This window comes from Coloeus monedula, assembly GCF_965178545.1.
Source record: "Coloeus monedula genome assembly, chromosome: Z".
Taxonomy (NCBI): domain Eukaryota; kingdom Metazoa; phylum Chordata; class Aves; order Passeriformes; family Corvidae; genus Coloeus; species Coloeus monedula.
In genome coordinates this window covers 33988818-34007735 of record NC_138822.1, presented here as the reverse complement: position 1 = coordinate 34007735, position 18918 = coordinate 33988818, and the positions used below count along the sequence as shown (strand labels likewise).

General features: G+C 40.2%; 1 protein-coding gene across 8 annotated transcripts in view; it reads right to left on the bottom strand.

Annotated features, from left to right (window-relative positions):
• Nucleotides 1-12652: 12652 nt before the first annotated feature.
• The window catches only part of SMARCA2 (SWI/SNF related BAF chromatin remodeling complex subunit ATPase 2), a 120966-nt gene continuing 114700 nt past the window's right edge, over nt 12653-18918 (bottom strand). For all 8 annotated transcript variants that reach the window (XM_082301624.1, XM_082301630.1, XM_082301626.1 and 5 more), the window contains 3 exons: nt 15428-15560; nt 14189-14331; nt 12653-13551 (listed from right to left, as the gene is read on the bottom strand). In XM_082301624.1, coding sequence (XP_082157750.1) covers nt 13516-13551; nt 14189-14331; nt 15428-15560 — 312 coding nt within the window. In that variant the 3' untranslated portion in view covers nt 12653-13515. The remainder of the gene's footprint in view (nt 13552-14188; nt 14332-15427; nt 15561-18918) is intronic.

Genomic DNA, 18918 nt, shown 5'->3' with positions numbered 1-18918 from the left:
GTATTTGGATGATGTCCTTAACAACATGCTTTAACTTTTGATCAGCCCTGAAGTGCTAAGCCAGTTGGGTGAGATGAGTGTTTTAGGTCCCCTACAGCTGAAATATTCTATTCTATTCAATTCTATTCTAGCCTATTCCATGGAAAGCAGTGAAACATAAGCAAAACATAGAAGCTAACAACTGAGCAAGAAGGCTTCTAACTGCTTTTTAAAACTTTCAATTAAGTTCTTCTAAAGCAAAAGTTAAGTATCTTTTCTAGCATCCAGTGATTCCACCCGTGTCATAGCTTGCATGTGCTGATGTTCACTGTATAAATATTTCTGGCAGTTCTGCTGCCATAATTTCTTCTGGTTGGTTTTGGTTTTTTGTTTGTTTTTTGGGTTTTGGGGTTTTTTTTGTTTGTTTGGTTGGTTGGTTTTTTTTTTTGTTTGTTTTGTTTTTTTTTGTTTTGGGGGTTTTTTTTTGTTGTTGTTGTTTTTTTTTAATTCAGGGTTGTGTCAGAATATCTGGAGTTATAGCAGCCAAGGATTTCTGGCTGCTTAGGAAAGCCTGACATACTGAACCAGCATCATGCTATAACTGCCTTCTGATGCTCTGGGAGGAAAAGAGGTCAATGAGAGGAATCAGTCAAAATTAACTCTGTAGAAGTTCATAGGAACCTGAGAAGGGAAATTAAATTGCATGGTATTTAGGAAAAAATATAAACAGAGGGAAGGAAAGGATGTAAATCTGGTATCCAGGGTGGAGCAGGATGATCCTCTAACAGTGTTTATACATGCATGTAAATATTCCAATTTCCAATTGTAGCAACATAGATTTTTAATACCTTTCCATAAGTATTCTAAGAGAGTGGTTTTCCTAGTGGTTTTTTAAATTGACTATTATTTTTCCCATTTCTCCTGTATTTTGAAATATTAATTTTCAAACCTTGGGGTACTTTGGACAGGAGTCTTGAGATCCAGTGAAACACTGCTGAAGCATCTGAGCTGGCAAGAGCACTGTTCAATAAAAATCAAAACAGGTTACTACAAGGTTCAAAGAATAGTAAGATCTGCAAACTGGTAGCTTAATGGTAGCTTCAGTTCAAACTGGAGGAAATAGAAGTTAAGCCTGGACTTATTCAGGCAAGAATTACTATTATTTGTCATCTGCTTGCTGTTTACGTTAGTTATTGACAGCATAACTCAAATTCCTATTGAATTTCTGTACCTCAGTGCAAACCTGACAGTAATTGAGATGCACTAGACATCTAAAAAGATCCATGACTGAAGGTGCTAAAGAGCGGTATATTTCCACAGCCTGTAACAGTGGTTTCTCCCATTCAGATTTGGAAATATTTTCGTGGGTACCCAATCATTTACAAGCAAAAGACGAAAATTCAGCTGTGCCCCTCCCACAACAAACATTCTGTCTGCAATCTGCAATAATCTGTGCAAGCATTAATACTTATGTAAATAGGACCAGGGATTTTAATTTAGTATTAATTCTGCCTCCCTGTCTCCCAAGCTGAAGTTCCCCCGGCAAAGGCTGCTTTTCCTGGTTGAAATCAGTTGCTTGAGAAAGCAGATTTCCCTCTGCTGTCTGCAGTGATGAAGAAGCTCCTTGACAGAATGGAAAGACCATGTGGCCAGAGGTGGCTTTCAGAGACTTCACAGACTAACGTGGCTCCCCATAGCCACCTAAAAGTGTGCCTGTAAGGCCTGTCATCAGGCTGAAATTAATTTATGTGTCACAGAGCAAGAGATGCTTCAGTAGCGATCTCAAAACTTACTTTCTCGGTTGTGAAAATAGGTGCTTTTGAAACTTCTTACTCATTGCTCACTTACTGAGTTTCATTTTCCTTTAGAAGTCTCCCCAGATTTGCCCTTAGGAAAGTCAATTTGTCCTTGCTATCTAACATCTCAAAGGCAAAATTCAGACCTCTTTAAAGAGGGATAATTTAGGACACAGTTGATGGATTGCTGCCAGTTGATTGAGCACAGTGCTGCTAATGCCAAGGTCACAGGTTCAAGCCCTGTACAGGCCATTCACTTTGGAGTTGGACTGATGATCCTTGTGGGCCCCTTCCAACTCAGAATACTCCCTGATTTTGTGATACAGCTGAGGCCGGTGCAAACCTTGGCACTGATTACTGAGTGTTCAAGCTGTCAGAAGGCAACTGGTACATTTATGTGAGAGAGAGTGTATTTTCAGGCAAAACTAGAAGGAAAAATAGCCCCCCCCCCAGTGAACATGCAAAAGATAATGTATGTGTGACCTTCCTGGAAATGTTCACACTTTTCACAGAAGACTACTTCTGTACCTCTCTGTAATACTAAGGTTTAAAAAAACAGTACTGAAATTTCATGTTTATCTTTGCAGCATTTTTCAAGACTGAATGCTGCAGTCACCTCACATGACATATTGTCAGACCTTGTTAGACTCAAACAGGCCTCTCATGTGATGGATCCCAGTGCTTTATACCAAAGTATACCATAAGACTGAGGTGGGGGCTGATGGTTGAGAGGGATGACAGGAGGTTAGGATGCACGATGTGCTAGAGACACTCTCTTGGCAAGTTCTCAGAGGACTGCTCTCTTTTTGAGCAGTAAAGTGCAAAGTTATCTCATATGAATACTACCTTATTTTTGAAAATATAACTGTGAATTCAGTATGGTAGGTATTTTTCTGAGGTTAAAGTTATCTTTTCATGAAGCTATCACTGTCCGGCACAGTATTTATTAATCCTCTGTCTGGACAGAGACAATTCTGGGACAAGTTAAAAATATTTTACTGTGCAAGCTCATTTAGTTTAAAAGAACTAGAGATTGCTTTTCGCTCAGTGACTCCAAAGGCTGAACGACCCCAAGCTGAACACTTGATGGACTTCTGAAAGGTGAGGTGGCTAGAGATGAGAGACACCATTACACAGTGCAGATGATGCCTCTGCTACTTTGTAGGATTAGTGTCTGTGACTCACCTGATGGAACTCTGATCGATCACATAGTTACATTAAAGGATCTACAGCAGCAAACAACGGAAAGGGAAAGCACGACACAGACTTCTCCTGGAACTCTTGGAAAGCAGTGAGGAAGCCAGTTGTGACTGACTGTTACCAGTGAGGTAACGACTGCTCCCAAGGGCCAGAAATCTCTTTATCAGACAGACATTAGGCTATTAAAAAACTAGTCTGGAGGAAACAGGCAGGACTGTCATCAGAGGAATGGTGACACAAGCAGAACAGACAGTAAGGCTACTTGATGATTTCAGCAGGGATGCCATAGGGGGGGATAAGATGGATGTGCTCAACCAAGTTCTGAAAGGGGATGGGCTGCCCACTCCCACAGCTGCGCTTACCCAAAGGGTGCCCCCTTTATTAATCCCTGTGCCTCATTCAGGGAAGCATGTTCACCTAGAAGAGCTGCTTTGAATTAGTTTCTACTCCAGGGACTGTATCCCAGAATCACAGAATATTCTCAGTTAGACCCAAAAGGATCATGAAGTCCAACTCTTCACCCAAGTGTCACACCATATGCCTGAGAGAATTTTTTCAATGCTTCTTGAACTCCCTCAGGGTGGTGCTGTGACCACTTCCCTGGGGAGCCTCTTCCAGTGTCCAACCACCTTCTGGGGGAAGAACCTTTTTCTGACATCCAAACTAAACCTCCCCTTACACAGCTTCAGGCCATTCCCTCAGGTCCTGTCACTGTCACCACAGAGAAGAGATCAGAGTCTGCCCCTGCTCTTCCCCTCACAAGGAAGCTGTAACTGCAGTGAGGTCTGTCCTCAGGCTGCTCCAGGCTGAACAGACCAAGTGCCCTCAGCTGCTCCTCCTACAGCTTCCCCTCCAGACCCTTCACCATCCTCGTGGCCCTCCTTTGGACACTCTCCAATAGCTTTGTATCTCTCTTATCCTGTGGCACCCAAAGCTGCCCCAGCACTGGAGGTGAGGCTGCCCCAGAGCAGAGCAGAGCAGGACAATCCCCTCCCTTGCCCGGCTGGTGATGCTGTGCCTGATGCCCCCAGGGCACAGGTGGCCCTCCTGGCTGCCAGGGCACTGCTGAATCAGGTTCAACTTGCCACAGATGAGGGGCACGAGGTCCCTTTCCACGGCGCTGCTCTCCAGAATCTCATTCCCCAGTCTGTACACACATCCAGGGCTGCCCCATCCCAGATGCAGAATCCAGCATTCCCCCTTGCTGAACTTCATATGGCTGGCAATTTCCCAGCCCTCTAATTCATTGAGGTCTACCTGCAGGGCCACCCTGCCTACAAGGGAGTCAACAGCTCCTCCCATTTTTATATCATCTGCAAACCTAGATAATATCCCTTCCAGTCCTTCCTCCAAGTCATTAATGAAGATGTTGAAGAGCACTGGCCCTAAGGAGGAGCCCTGTGGAATCCCACCAGTGACAGGTCACCAGCCTGATGCCACCCCATTCACTGTAACCCTTTGTGCTCAGCCCGTCAGCCAGTTGCTCACCCATCACATGATGTGTTTATCCAGCTGTGTGCTGGACATTTTGTCCAGAAGGATCCTGCGAGGGACAGTATTGGAACCTTTACTGAAATCCAAAAGGATTACATCAACTGGCTTCCCCTGATCCAAGTAGATGGGTTAGCCTGTCAAAAAAGTAAGTTAATTTTGACAGGCAGGACTTTTCTGTCAAGAACCTGTGTTGGCTGTGACCGATGAGTGCGTTGTCCTTCAGGTGTTTTTCAAGACTTCCCAGAATAATCTTCTCCATAATTTTGCCAGTCACTGAAGTGAGACTGCCAGGCCTGTAGTTTCCAGGCTCGTCCTTCTTGCTCTTCTGGAAAACTGGGATATCAGCCAGCTTGCAGTCAGTTGGGACCTTTCCAGATTCCCAAGTCCATTTGAAAATCTTTGAGAGAGATCTCATGATGACATCAGCTGGCTCTCTGAATATTCTCAGATGAATTCCATTGGGTCCTATAGATTTACAGGGATCCAGTGGGAGCAGCAGATCCCATACAAGGTCAGGGTCAGCCAGGAGTTGATCATTCTCACAGCCATGGTCCTCCAGCCCAGGACACTGGGGCCCCCTTAATCCATCACTGGCTTTGAGGACAGAGGCAAAGAAAGCATTAAACGTCTCTGCCTTGTCCATGTCCCTGTTTGTGAGGTGACCATCCTCATCCTGTAACAGGACAATATTATTTCTCCGCTGTCTTTTGCTATTAATGCATTTCAAATCTGCTCTTTTTGTTGTCCCCCTCTATTGTGGCTGGCTTCAACTCCAGCTGATCTTCAGCCTGACAAATTTTCTCCCTGCAGTGGTGAGCAGCATCTCTGTATTCCTCTCACATCACCTGACCTTGCTTCTGCTGAGCCTACACCTTCCTTTTTGCCTCTACCTCCCAAAGAAGATTCCTGCTCAGCCAAGCCATCTTCTGCCTCACCTGCTCAAATTCTGACATTTGGGAATTGCCTCCTCCTGTTCCCTTAGAAGATGGTGCTTAAAACGTGACCAGCACTGACGGATCCCAGCACCTGCAAAAGCATTTTCCCAGGGTACCTTACTCAGTAATTCCCTGAGCAGCCTGAAGTCTGCTCTCCTCATGTCCAGAGTTGGGGTTTTGCTGGCACTTTCCTCCTGACAACAGAGAATTTAAGGTTGATTGCTTTGCGGTCGCTGTGGTGAAGATGGCCACCAACCTCTACTTTGCTCACAAAACCCTCTCTGTCTGCAAGCAACAAATCAAGGAGAGCATCTTTCCTAGCCAGCTCTCTTAGCACCTGTGTCACAAAGTGGTCATCCAGGTGTTCTATGAATTTTCTTGACTCGTTTGTGCCAGCTCTGTGGTGTTCCCACATAGTTGAAATCCCCCATAAGGACAAGGGCAGTTGATTCAGAGGTGTCTCTTAGTTCCTCAAATATTAGTTCATCAGTATCACCGTCCTGGCTGGGTGGTCTATAGCAGACTCCCATGATGACATCTGCATTGTTTGCCCCTTAATCTTTACCCAAAAGCCCACTACTGTGGCATTGACAACTGTGAACTCCATACATTCCAGCCCTTCTGTGAGCAAAGAGATAATACATGTGTGACCTTCCTGAAATTCACCTGTGGTGAATGCAGCCTTCACAGAAGGGTATTTTCTGTAGCTCTCTGTATCACTACAGTAAAAAAAAGTGCACTGAAGTTTCATGTTTATCTTTCTACAATGTCTCTCAGGTGTAAACTTTGAACTTGGCACAGACAGAAAGGCAGAGAGAATCAGCCCCAGAGATAGTCAGAATGACAGAATCACTTTAGTATAACCCACAGACAAGGCCAGGAAGGTATTAATGAGAGATGATGTTCTGGACACGAGGGGAGGATTTTCTTGTTATGGGACATTGAGAATGTACAAGGAAGAACTTGTGGATAATATGTAGCAACTATACTTTTGCTTGTATAGCTGACTGTTTACTGCCCGAGTGGTCATTGTTTGTTAGACAGCCTTGCCATTGTTTGCTAAGCAGCCAATCTTAAATTAGGCCACAGCTATTGTGAAGAGGTATAAGAATAGCAGTAGAGAAAATACAGAATCTTTTTACCTTTCTCGAGTATGGATTACGACCAGTGTGGCTTTTATGTCCACTTCGACAACAGCCACAGCGATTCAAGGGCAGGACCTGGCACCTGGCCTAGTGGAACCTCACACCACTGGTCCCATGATCCAGCCTGTGCAGATCCCTCTGCAGAGCCCTCCTGCCCTCCAGCAGGTCAACAGTCCTGCCCATCTTGGTGTTATCTGCAAACTGGCTGATGGTGCACTCAATGCCCTCATCCAGGTCATCCATAAAGACATTAAACAGAACTGGCCCCTGTACTGAGCCCTGGGGAACACTGCTGGTGACCGGCCACCAGCTGGATGTAACTCCATCCACCACCACTATCTGGGCCTGGCCATACAGACAGGTTTTTACCAGCACAGAGTACACCTGTGCCAAGCCATGGGCTGACAGCTTTTCCTGGAGAATGCAGTGGGAGTCACTATCAAAGGCTTTGAGGTTCAGGTAGATGACATGCACACAGTTTCCCTTATCCACTAGGCGGGTCACCCTGTCATAGAAGGTTGGTCAAGCAGAACCTGCCTTTCACAAATCTCTGCTGATGGAGCCTGATCCCTGGCTGTCCTGTACATGCTGTGTGATGGCACACAAGACAATCTGCTCCATAACCCTCCACAGCACTGAGGTCAGGCTGACAGGCCTGTAGCTCCCCCAATCTTTCTTTGACCCTTTTAGAAGACGGGCATCACACTGGCCAGGCTCCAGGATGAATGACTTTCCTGTAACGACTTGCGATGACCATGACTTAAATCTTTACTATCACACAGAAACAGTAGGACAGAAGATGGCATGAAGAAACAGCATTCAGTGAAGTGATGCAGCAGTGGAAATTGTCTAGTAAGGTTTTCTAAAGCAGAAGTAGAATGTTCTTGTTTTGATAAGATTGCCCCTTATGCAGCTGAAATTAATTGTGACATTTTAAATACCTATTTAGTTCTTCTAAGTACTTAGGTGCACTGACATGGAACACTTACCGTCTTTTGCGCATCTGCAGAATGTCAGACACGCTCAGCTTCACTGCTTTCTTCCTTGACCGTAAGAATGGCTCAAAGAAACTTCTTAAAGTGCAGGAGCACTGACATATCCCTAAGGTTATGCCAGCAGAAAACAGCATTAATAGAAACAAGAAAAAGAGAAGCTCTAAGTGAATCGCTGGGCAATAGCTTTTTCCTCCTTCTTCTCTTTCTCATTTCATGTTGGAATGACAAAGGAGATAGGAAATAATGCTGCACAATTATTCACCAACTTCTCTAAGTCTGTAAGGCATCCAAGTACATACAAAATTTACTCCAGTGGAAGATGATGGACAGAAGAGAAGCTATGCTGGAAGCCCAAGGGGAGAACGCATATAACAGATACTAGTACTGTAAAATGGAGCACAAGCCATAATATAAATAACACAAGTGGATACACGTTCACCTCTACCAGAAACCATGTCTGTTTCAGAGAAAGAAAATTACATTTAGCATATAAGTAGATCTTTTTCATTTGCAATGAATTAATTTTACTAATTAAGTATTAGGGTACTCTCTTGAATTTTATCTCCATCTCTTGGTGTGAGAATAGCCAATGTAAAGTTCGTATTTGCAGGTGGCAGATGATGCAATACATAGCTTAAACCCTTGATGTCACCAAAAATGATAAATATAATGAAACATCAGATGTCACCACAACAATGGATTGTGCATGAAAACATGACACTGAATACCAAGAACAAACCCAGCAAGCAGCTACCTAAATTGGAAATTGTCATGAAAATGGTCCTTGTCTTGTGTATAAATCTCCAATACAAGTTTTCTGGTTCCTCTGAAAATGTGTAACTTCATGTTGCAGTTACTTGCTGTGATTCAGCCTCTTTGACAGCAACTTGGCACACAGGGGAAGAAAACAGAAGCTGTCACCACCTAATTGTGTAAGAATTTTGTTCTTACTGTGTCTGCTGTGGTCACAAAAATAACAAGGAAGGAAAAATACCATACAGATTGAAACACAAGCTCTTTATAATAAAGACAGGGGAATACATGTGTCTGATCAAAGCACAGACTTCAACTTGTTCTTCAGCACACTCATCTCTGAGTGAACACAGAGCTAAAAATACGGTAAATACTGCCACACTGACAATCCTCATCAAGCTAATGGAGAGACAATGACCAGCATCTGGAAAGCAGAAGTTACTTCTGCATGAGAAAGAAGTACTGGTGTGTCTGCACCAACTTGCTCTCACTTGAGCTCTTGGCCGTTAAGGGGAAGTAAGAGTGATGCACCAACTTCCAGTTAACTTTTGTTTTACATCATGTTTAAGTAATTTTTGGATAAAATATACTTTCTGACTTACCTCACAGAGAAAAAGCAGGCTGCCACTGGATAATCCATCATGGCATTTTAATTTCAATGTAATTAACAAAGTTACCCTCTGCGCAAACGTGGTCCTTGGCGTTTAGACACTCACATGACCACACAGTCCTGAAGTTCTGTTCCCACTGAATGGAATGTTCAGTTTCATCAAAACAGAATTAGGTAAATGCTGACTGGTGACTTGTTTCACACCCTTTGCTTATTGCTTTTTTCTCACCTACCTTCTATACCTTGTTCAGCACAGAAAAATTACGGGTGACTTGACTCCTCAAATGATATACTTTCAACTGCAAAGGAGTAAAAATTGTGTTATCACTCACCTCTTTGCCTACCCCAAACCTACTTCCCCTTCTTCCTTAAGGTCAATACAACCACATAAACTACTTCTGCTAGCCCCTTTTGTGAACCTATGTTTCAGCTTACAGTTGAAGTCCCTATTCAAAATCTGCAGAAACTTTAAAACATTTCAGAAGCTTTTCAGGGGATGAACAGAGGGGAAAGCAAGAGACCAGCCTAAAAATCTCTTTATAAAAAATAAATTTTGCTTTTAATATCCTGTGTCCCATTTTCTAAGCTAGACTGCGTTTTTGGTAAACCTGATCATCCAAGCATTAATGAAAAAGTGACAGTAGGTTGGGCATTATTAACAGAGCTATTAATGTTCAGGTATTTGGCGGGACTGAGCATGTACCAACAGCTCAATAACTGCACACAACTTTGAGGTTTACCACTGCATCAACTGTGCCTCTGTCTCAGTGCGCACAGAGGCTGTGGCAACATTTGCTGTGTCTTTCTGCCTCCACAATCACTGAGTCACCAGCTTCATTCATGAGCTGAGGGAGTGAAAAATACTTTGCACTGAGGACCAGACACATTTAAGGAGGAAGCCATTTATATTAACAAGTAAAAGATTCTGTATTTTCTTTGTTTCTTTCAGAAGATGTGAGGGGAAAAGAAATATTATTAATAGCATCTGAAATGTATAAAAGCTGTTAAAAGTTTTTCACCTGGCCCACTTAACACTGCTGCCTACTTCCCAGGAGAAATGGACGCATCAAGAAAACCTCTTGCTATTTACTTCACTTTGCTTGTGTTCCTCAGAGCCCAAGCTACACCGTTTCCATTTTTACTACACTATTTCTGAAATTAAGGCAGGAAATGAGCTGAATTTCCTCAATATGGACTGTATGTAGCATTGTGCTTTTTTTTTGGGTACAGTCCAAAAAGTAATTCAAGTGTTTGTCACTTAGTACTAGGCAGCGAATTCTGTAAAAGAGAAAATGGTTTCATCTTAAACACAGATTTGTATGTACCTTAAGTAAAGATTTTCTCTTTTTTTTGGTAAACAATCTGGAAAGTTACGTATGACAACAATTTTCCCAGTACCTTTTTTTTCATATAGTAATGTGCTAAGATTGCCAGCAAAACAACTAATCTTGAAAAATACAGTAAATTCATACAAAGAAACACCAAGGTAACAATTAAAATTCTACTCTGGTAGAAATAAACTCAAATCCCAAGCAAAATAACAGAACCAACTGCAGTGGAGGTATATGCAGGGCTTACACGCTAATACTACTTTATTTTAATGTTAAAAAATAATTGCAGATCTTTTGGGGTTTTCTGAAACTTAGAGAGGAAACGGAAAATATTCTGAAATTATTTAAACCTGATAAAAGAAACTGCAGCTAAGAATTCAATTGTATTTCTTCATGCAAACTGGTATCATCATAAGACTTAGTTATTGACCAAACCCAAAGCTACTTTCAACTTCAACAGAAATGTTGCAGCTTCTTAGTTAATTTTTATTCTCCAGCTAAATGCTCATCTGCAAATAATGAGTTCTTGAAAAACAAATCAAACTGGGTCACTGCAAAGTCATCAGGGACTCTGGGGATGGGTAATGTGATACTGTGCCTTTTATATCCAAGTGGGCAGTTTAAATCCAGTCTAGGCCAGCAGTGACTGGAGCCTACTGCCATATGCTTTTTGTCACATGTTAACAGGTTGATAGACTTGGTTCATTTTGCAGTGAAAAAATAACATTTCTCTATGGTCTTGTGAAACTGTCACTGAAAACTGAACTATCCTCCATCACAGAATCACAGAAACACCATTGGCAGGCAGCTCTGGAAATCACCTAGTCCAGTCCCTCTGCTCAAGTAGGACCATGTCCAGGTGGCTTTTAAGTATCTCCAACGGAGACTTCTCAAGCTCTCTGGGCAATTTGTTCCAGGGCTCAGTCACCTTCATAATAAAAGTTTCATGATACCCACAGGGACTGCCTGTGTTTCAGTGTGTGCCCATTGCCTTTGGTCCTGTCCTGAAAAGATCCTGGCTTTGCCTTCTTTGCGCCCTTCCTTTCCCAATACTAATTCACACCAATGTGAACTGCCTTTGAGCCCACTCTTCTTCATGCTGAACAGTGCCAGCTTTTTCAGATTCCCTGTGTATGTCACAAGCTCCAGTCCTTTAATGGTGTCAGTGGCCCTTTGCTGGACTTTCTCCAGTATGTCCATGTCTTTTCTTCAGCAGGAGTCTACTACTGGACAAAGCACTCCAGATACACCTCACCAGTGCTCAGGTGAGGGCAAGGATCACCTCTCTGGACCTGCTGGCAACACTCCTAATGCAGTCCAGGATACCTTCTTTGCCGAAAGAACGCATTGTTGGCTCATGTTCAACTTGGCGTCCACCAGGACTTTGTGCTCTGCAAAGCTGCTTCAGACAGTGGTCTCACCAATGTGAGCCTCTGAGATCAATGATACCTCTCTGTAAAACAGTTGCTCTTCCATTCAGATGGGGTACACACTAGGAATAAGATGTTTGAAATTGCTGAAGCTAAGCAAAGCTGACTTCTCTCAGTGCAGGGCGAATATAAACAAATGGGCACCAGTCAAATTTACCGATCACTTTTCAAATGAGCTACAAAAATCTGAAGCAGTTAGCATACTGCAAAGCAGCACGAAGAGATTTATTGCAGACACACTCTCAGAAGTTCATATAACAAAGAAATGTTTTGTTTACAAAGAGGCTTCTAGGCTTGTACATTTTTACACAACATATGTTCAAATCTTTTGATTTTGCAGAGTAGCAGCATTAACTGCAGATATGTATTTCAAATGTTTACACTATCACATCTCATTGCATCACCACCACGATACCTCAAGGTAAGACTTTAAATAAACTGACTTATGGGTGGGCTGACTGCCTGCATAACTAACTGTATTCATACCCACTATGGCACATGGACATACATTTCCTGAAAAAAAAAAAAGTTTATTTTATTGCTTTATCACTTGAATTGTAATTAATAATGAATTATGCATTTACATCCAAGTATCAGTCTACTACTTCAATTTTATTCTTCTTACTTTAACATGTGTTGTGTATCTTCTCTCCATCTCAGAAGATACTTCTATGATATTTGAATCTTACATTTTCATTTCAATGTAATTAACAAAGTTATCCCCTGCACAAACACGGCCCTTGGTGTTTAAACACTCATATGACGGCACAGTTCTAAAGTTCTATTCCCACTGAATGGAATGCTTAGTTTCATCAGACGAGAATTAGGTAATTCCTACCCATGGAAGTACCACAGTGGACTTCTCTACAGGAGACACTCCTGCCCTCTCATTGCTACTATAAAAATATTTTTGTGGAACTTGTAACACAAGGCCGCATTTATTGAACTAAATTATTTCTTTATTAGGAAAACACCAACACCACATTCTTCAAAATTACTGGAATTTTATTTGCCTCAGGCTTATGACTTGCAACCAAAGACATTGTGCAAAGAAAGCAAAGATTAAGTACACTTTAGGGAAAAGGTGATAATCCACATTGGTAACATAGAAGATCAGTCTGATGAAAGAAGCCATACGTTACACTATATAGATTGCAATATTCAATAGCATTTTTAAAACCAACTTTTTAATAGAGGAAAAAAAAGTTAAGCAAAGGTCACAGTAGACATAAATTTGATACAATTCAAAAAGCCTTTTTCTGAAGATCATCAAGCGTAAAGTGGAAAAACGTATATGGGGCAAGGTGTATGAAAGCTAACTACTGAACATTTGTAAGCTATTAAACAAAGTTGCATATATGTACCACAGTGTAAAAAATCAGTACAGGACAATAAAAAATTTGAAAACTGCCTGATGAAAAATAAAATAACCAGTGGCTTTTAATGACTTATCCTGGTTACCAATGCTACAAAAGACTTTTTTTTGTTGTCTTTCCGATGCCACTGAAAAAACCTTATCAAATGATAAAACCAGGCACAATCAAACCATTACAAAGTCAAAACCAGCCCATAGAAATATACTATCAACCCACATTTTCCCTCAAAAGGTTTCTTTGTTGTTGCTTTTTGAGGCCCATTTGGTCACAATATGTTACATTTTTTTTTCCTTTTTTACACCATGATATCATATGTTTGTCTGGCACTAACCTAAAGCTAATTTATAGAGAATGAGAATACAGAAACAACCCAATGTCTATTTGACAAAAAGAATTCACTGGGTGTAAAATAGGAGAAAAGAGAAGAGAAGGGGAAGGGGTCAGTTCTGCCAAGAAAATAAACCCTATGGATCACTCATCATCACTTCCGCTTGCTTCCGACTGGTCCTAGAGGTAAGAGACACAAGACAAGTCAGAAATTCTTTCCAGCTATTCTGTGGAATTTGTTAAAGAAGGAAAAATAAAAGGAAGTACAAGGAAGAAATATGACAATTAAACTGATAAATCAAGATAGCCTGAAGAAAGGTACTGTGTTATCTAGTATTTCTCTTTCATGACATTTCATCTAATTGCTGTAGACTTCTTTAGAGAGGGAAGACAGAGAGTCAGGAAACACCAGCTCTTTCTTTCTATCCAGACATTTAAAAACAACTGGGAAGACATCTATTTTCATTTGTTGCAATAGTAGAAGCACCCACCAAAAAAAGGTAAAAAATAATCAAGCTGTAATTTTTCATCTGTGGACAAAAGCAAACAGACCATGAGACTTAAAGGTTCAATGAATGTACAAACAGCTCGTAGAATAAGATCCAAACTTCTTAGACTTCTTGTCTTCCAGCACTGGAACCAAATCTCCCAAGCACACTCAGATACAGTTAACACCCCCACCCAATTCTCTCAGGATGATCACGACATGTTAAACATGGGCTTAAGCATGAAGAGTTGAGAATTCTGACAGCAAGCAGGACAAGGCAGAGACGCAATCACTGCAACCACTTCCACAGTCTCACTGAACAAAACTTACATTTTCATCTTGATCCTCATCACTATCATCATCACTCACGACAGGCTTGGCTTTTGCTCTGCTTTGCCTCTTCTTGCCTTTTCCTTTCTCCCGACTTTTTTCATCCTTCTTATTTAACTTGATTTTGACTTTCACTGATTTTGCTGCAAAAAGTTTAACAACGTACATTAATGTAACATTCACTTATCAATGCTGTCTCTGTTCACAGAAATTCATCTCTGGTAGCAGCCTGAAAAGACATTCCCCTCTGACTTTATATGGACTGTGGAACAACAAAACAAGAGGTATTTGCTTTTATTTCTCTACTTTTTCATAGTTTTAATAATAATACATATTAAACTATGAAGACTGACTTTAAGCTGATCATGTGCATCTTCTTTTCATTCTCAGAATGCCTGGTGTCTACAGGTGGTACATGGTCCTGTGAGAAGATACACATTTAAAAATATTTTCTTCCTTACCCTCTTTGTATAAAGAGACTTTATTTTTTTTGTATTTTGAAGCACAGAAATGCTATGTAGAGGTTACTGGCGAATTTTGAGTTGACACGTTTCTAAAGAACATATTATTCTGATTCCAGAATATCCACTCATTTCCAAATGACCTGCTAAAGTTGCGTGCATAGCACACATGTATGACATGCCTGGAAGGGTGGCTCAGGGCCACATACTACAGCATCTGTAACCAGAGAAAAAGGGTAGCTGGAGCTTGGGTAGATGAACTGGATGGCACAAAGTGCAATGAAGAAATCCCTCCTTTTCCACTTCATCATGTTTCCAAGTCTGCAGGGACTTAGTGAGTGTTCTGAAACAGAGTTCCACTTAGTCCTTGTCACACTGAACAGTATTTTCAACATCATCTAGTTCTTAACCATATGACGAACTTTGCATGCCACATCATGCAAAAGTTGACCACCTATGGATAAAGACTGTCTCTAGCCTTTCCAGGCGCTTCCATTTACAAACAACATGAACAGGCCCTGAAAGGCTGACAAACAATTATGGTCACTCCCAAAGCACCTCTGTGATTTGCTTCTGGCTTAAAAATAGTTTAAGTAGAAGTAAGCCAGAACATCCAGCTGAAAGACTAAAACAACATTAACACCCAAGCAAACTTAGTAAGAAACTATTTCCACCAATGGAAAACAGAACCTTTTAACCAGTTTCCATGCAGAAATAGAAAAACCTCCTCTTCCATCCCCAGATATACTTAATTTTCAGTATCTAGCAGGGGACTCACATTCTGATTCTGACTCTTCTTCTTCATCCTCTTCTTCATCATCATTGCTTTCATCCTCGCTTTCTTCTTCTTTGGCTATCTTCTGTCGTGCACTTTTGAACACAGACTGAAGAACAATGGAATCCTCATAGATCTACAGCACAGGTACAAATCTCTGTCAGAACTATGAAGTCAAGCAGGATCAAAAATTCACAGAATAGACTTTAATTTCCAGTGCAAATCTACAGAGTATATGGCATTTTCAAATGCCAAGTAACAATGTTTGTTGCATGAATTGTACGAGAAATGCCAACATTAATTCTTCCTGCTCTAAATGAAGAAATTTATCAGTAGTGAGCTGCAAAGAAACAACTCTTACAATGTATTACATCTGAAATGTCTAGTTAGTGGTTTTTTTTATTATTTCTACTACCATAGGAACTATAGTGCATTTTCATCAGATCACAACAGCTTTGAAAATCTGCCAAAGGAACAGACTTCAGCAGTAAACACCTTAATTAAAACATGGTTTATTGTCTGGCAATACAGTTAATAAGGACAAATGGTTAGCCATCATTTAATTATCTTTAGTTTTCTTCTGAAATCCAAAGTGGCTACAAGGAAAATAATTTATCTCAAGCAGCTCCCGTCCTTCCTCTCAGATCTAAAAAGACTGAAAAAAAATTAGGGCTTGCTCTAAAATGAACACATGTTCTTAAACATTCTGTAGTATCCAAAGTATCTTGGATAAATCATCAGATTTTCTCTTTAACCTCAAACATGGGGGGACTCTCAAGAGTGATTACTTCTGGCTTGTAACACATTTCTTAGATTAACACAGTAAAAATCTTGTTGTGTTGCCGAATATCTGGTTCTTTGCCATCATGTGAACAAATAATCTTGTGCAGTTTGTTTTGTAAAATGTCAGAAGACAAGCACTGGACAATTCAGCACTAAACAATTAAGAATAATCACCAGAAAAGTACAGAGTCACAGACTGCATTTGATTTTATCATCATCATCATCTACCTTGGCTGTCTGCCATTCTACTCTTCTGCCTAAATACACTTTCTTGTATAAGGGGATGCTAGGTATTTGTGAAAAAGATAATGGAAGGATTTTTGGCTGCCATTATGCAATCTGTACACTAAACATGGTAAAATTGCTCTAATACTTTGTGGGTTCGACAAACTGAATTAGAAAAAGTTTCTTCAGAATACCTAACATGAAATATCCAGCTCCTACTTTTTTCACTTGACCACTAAGTGCTTTTCTTGAAAGACTGCCTCTCACTGTGGATTGTTCCGCATTCTGTAAGTTCCTCTGTGCTTTTTGTTATGAGATGTTTGACTGCTCTCAATCATGGTAAAATTTTTTATATCTATTATCTATAAAAAATAATCATAAATGTTTTGAAAAGGTTGCTCTCCTGTCTTATGACATTAGAGAGCTGTGAGACACCAGAACTTGCTTCCTTAAAGTCAAATAACAATTGACTTTCTCTTACAGCTACTTCTTTTCAAGTCAGCTATTGACAGAACCTGCCAAGTTCCTCCTGAGAACTATTTATTTTTCATATAAATAAGCCTAGCTTATTCAATTGTTCTTAGGAATGGCTCTTTCAACTAACCTTCTGTTTTTTCTCACTCTCACTATTCTAAGACAAAAAGAATTAAAGACCTGTACAAAATTTTATTTTTTTAATGCTGGGTACTACATAGTTAGGGCATCAATGTGACCCAGACTTTCAGAGTTTCCCAATGAAACACAGGGGTTTCAAAAATTGTTTTAACCTTCTTTATGTGGAATTACTTGTAATATTCATATCTATTTTGATACACAAAAAAAACCACAGGGCTGCTTCATGAAAAGCTGTGCAAACAGAAATGTTATTATTTTGACAAAAACCCAATTCTAACAGGTTTCAAAAAACCAAGCAACAATGACAGTAGAACTTTCTTCAAAAAGGGAGAAGTATCAACAAAAGAACTTCGCAACAAATGACAACATTCATGAGAAATCTTCTGTTTGACATGGCATTTTTAACCCTGTACATGTCTGTGTGTCATTTCACCATTACAACATGGTAAGCTTTCCAAAACATTGTGGACAAAGCCTTAACACACAAAGTCATTCTATCCCTGAAAACCCTGAACAAGCTTCCATCTCAGATGGAACAGCTTTGCTCCAAGGAAAAGCAGCATGCACCACACTAAGAGAACACCTGAAGTCACCGTGTGCTTAAACAATCACCTGAATTAGCCCTTTCATTCTGAGTGCACACACAAGTAACATAATTTACTGAAGTCAATTGGTATGTCAGAGCAAAGGTATACCAGAACTGTAACAAAGAACACATGGTAGCAAGGAGGCCTGGAAAACTGGAGGACTACTGCAGAAGTACCCTGCAGCTCAGGGGAAATCAAAATGAATGGTGTGAGAACTTCACAGGAAAAAAAAAAAAAAAAAAGAAAAATCTTAGACACAAATTACTTGGGCTTCATGCTATAAAAAGTAATATTAGGTCTGGTCATTAATAATTAATTTCTGGAACAGAAAATAATACTACAACACTGATACATGTCACGTTATTTCCAAACAGAGTAGCAATATCTACTAACACTTCTGCCCACTCAGGATTATTCCTCTCAATTCTACCACCTCTGCCTAACTAGAGACCGGTTTTCCATAAGCAGGTTGAGTCATTCTGATGATTTCATTATTTTTCCCATTTCAATACTGGTTTTTCTTTACCTCTTTTTATCTACTCTACGAATTCTTACCATCTTCTGAAGTTTCAGTCATACTTTTTGTTATTAATTTTCCTCTACTTTTTTCCCCGTCTTGTTATAATTAGATACTTATAGCCATTTTACTGCTATATGAATAAGCAGTAAACTGAAAATTTACATCTGGACACATAGCAAAATTTTGTCCTAAGCATTCTAACATAATTAATTTACTTCAAAAAGTATTTTCAGTTGATTTATTTGTAGTTGTTTCCATGTAACTGAAGACAGTAAAAATACCACCTGTACATATTACAGAAAGCATTTTCTGTCTCTTGATATCAAAAATAATCACTAAATGATGAACTGAATCCAACAATTCTTCATAATTAATTCCATACTCATTTTTAATTCTCAAATTTTAACATAAACTCCCCAGTTTAGCTAAATGTTATCACTAATGTTTACAAATTTTAAGCAGACATTTGTTATTGGCAGCACCATCCTTCAGCTTACTTTTATTTAGGCTTCTATTAACATCTTTTCTTATCTCTTGCACATTATGGAAGCTGTCTTCATGGTCTCTGTTTCGACTGAATATTGTTTTTGCATCACACTTTTTGGACCTCATATATAAAAATAATCATCCAAGACTGTGTTTCACTGTACTGTGAGACAACTTTCTCATGGTCTCTTATCTTTCTTATCTTATCTATCATCAAGATTTCATAGTATTTCCTTTTGTATCAGCACCCTGTTCTGAATTCTGAGCCCATCAGTGTG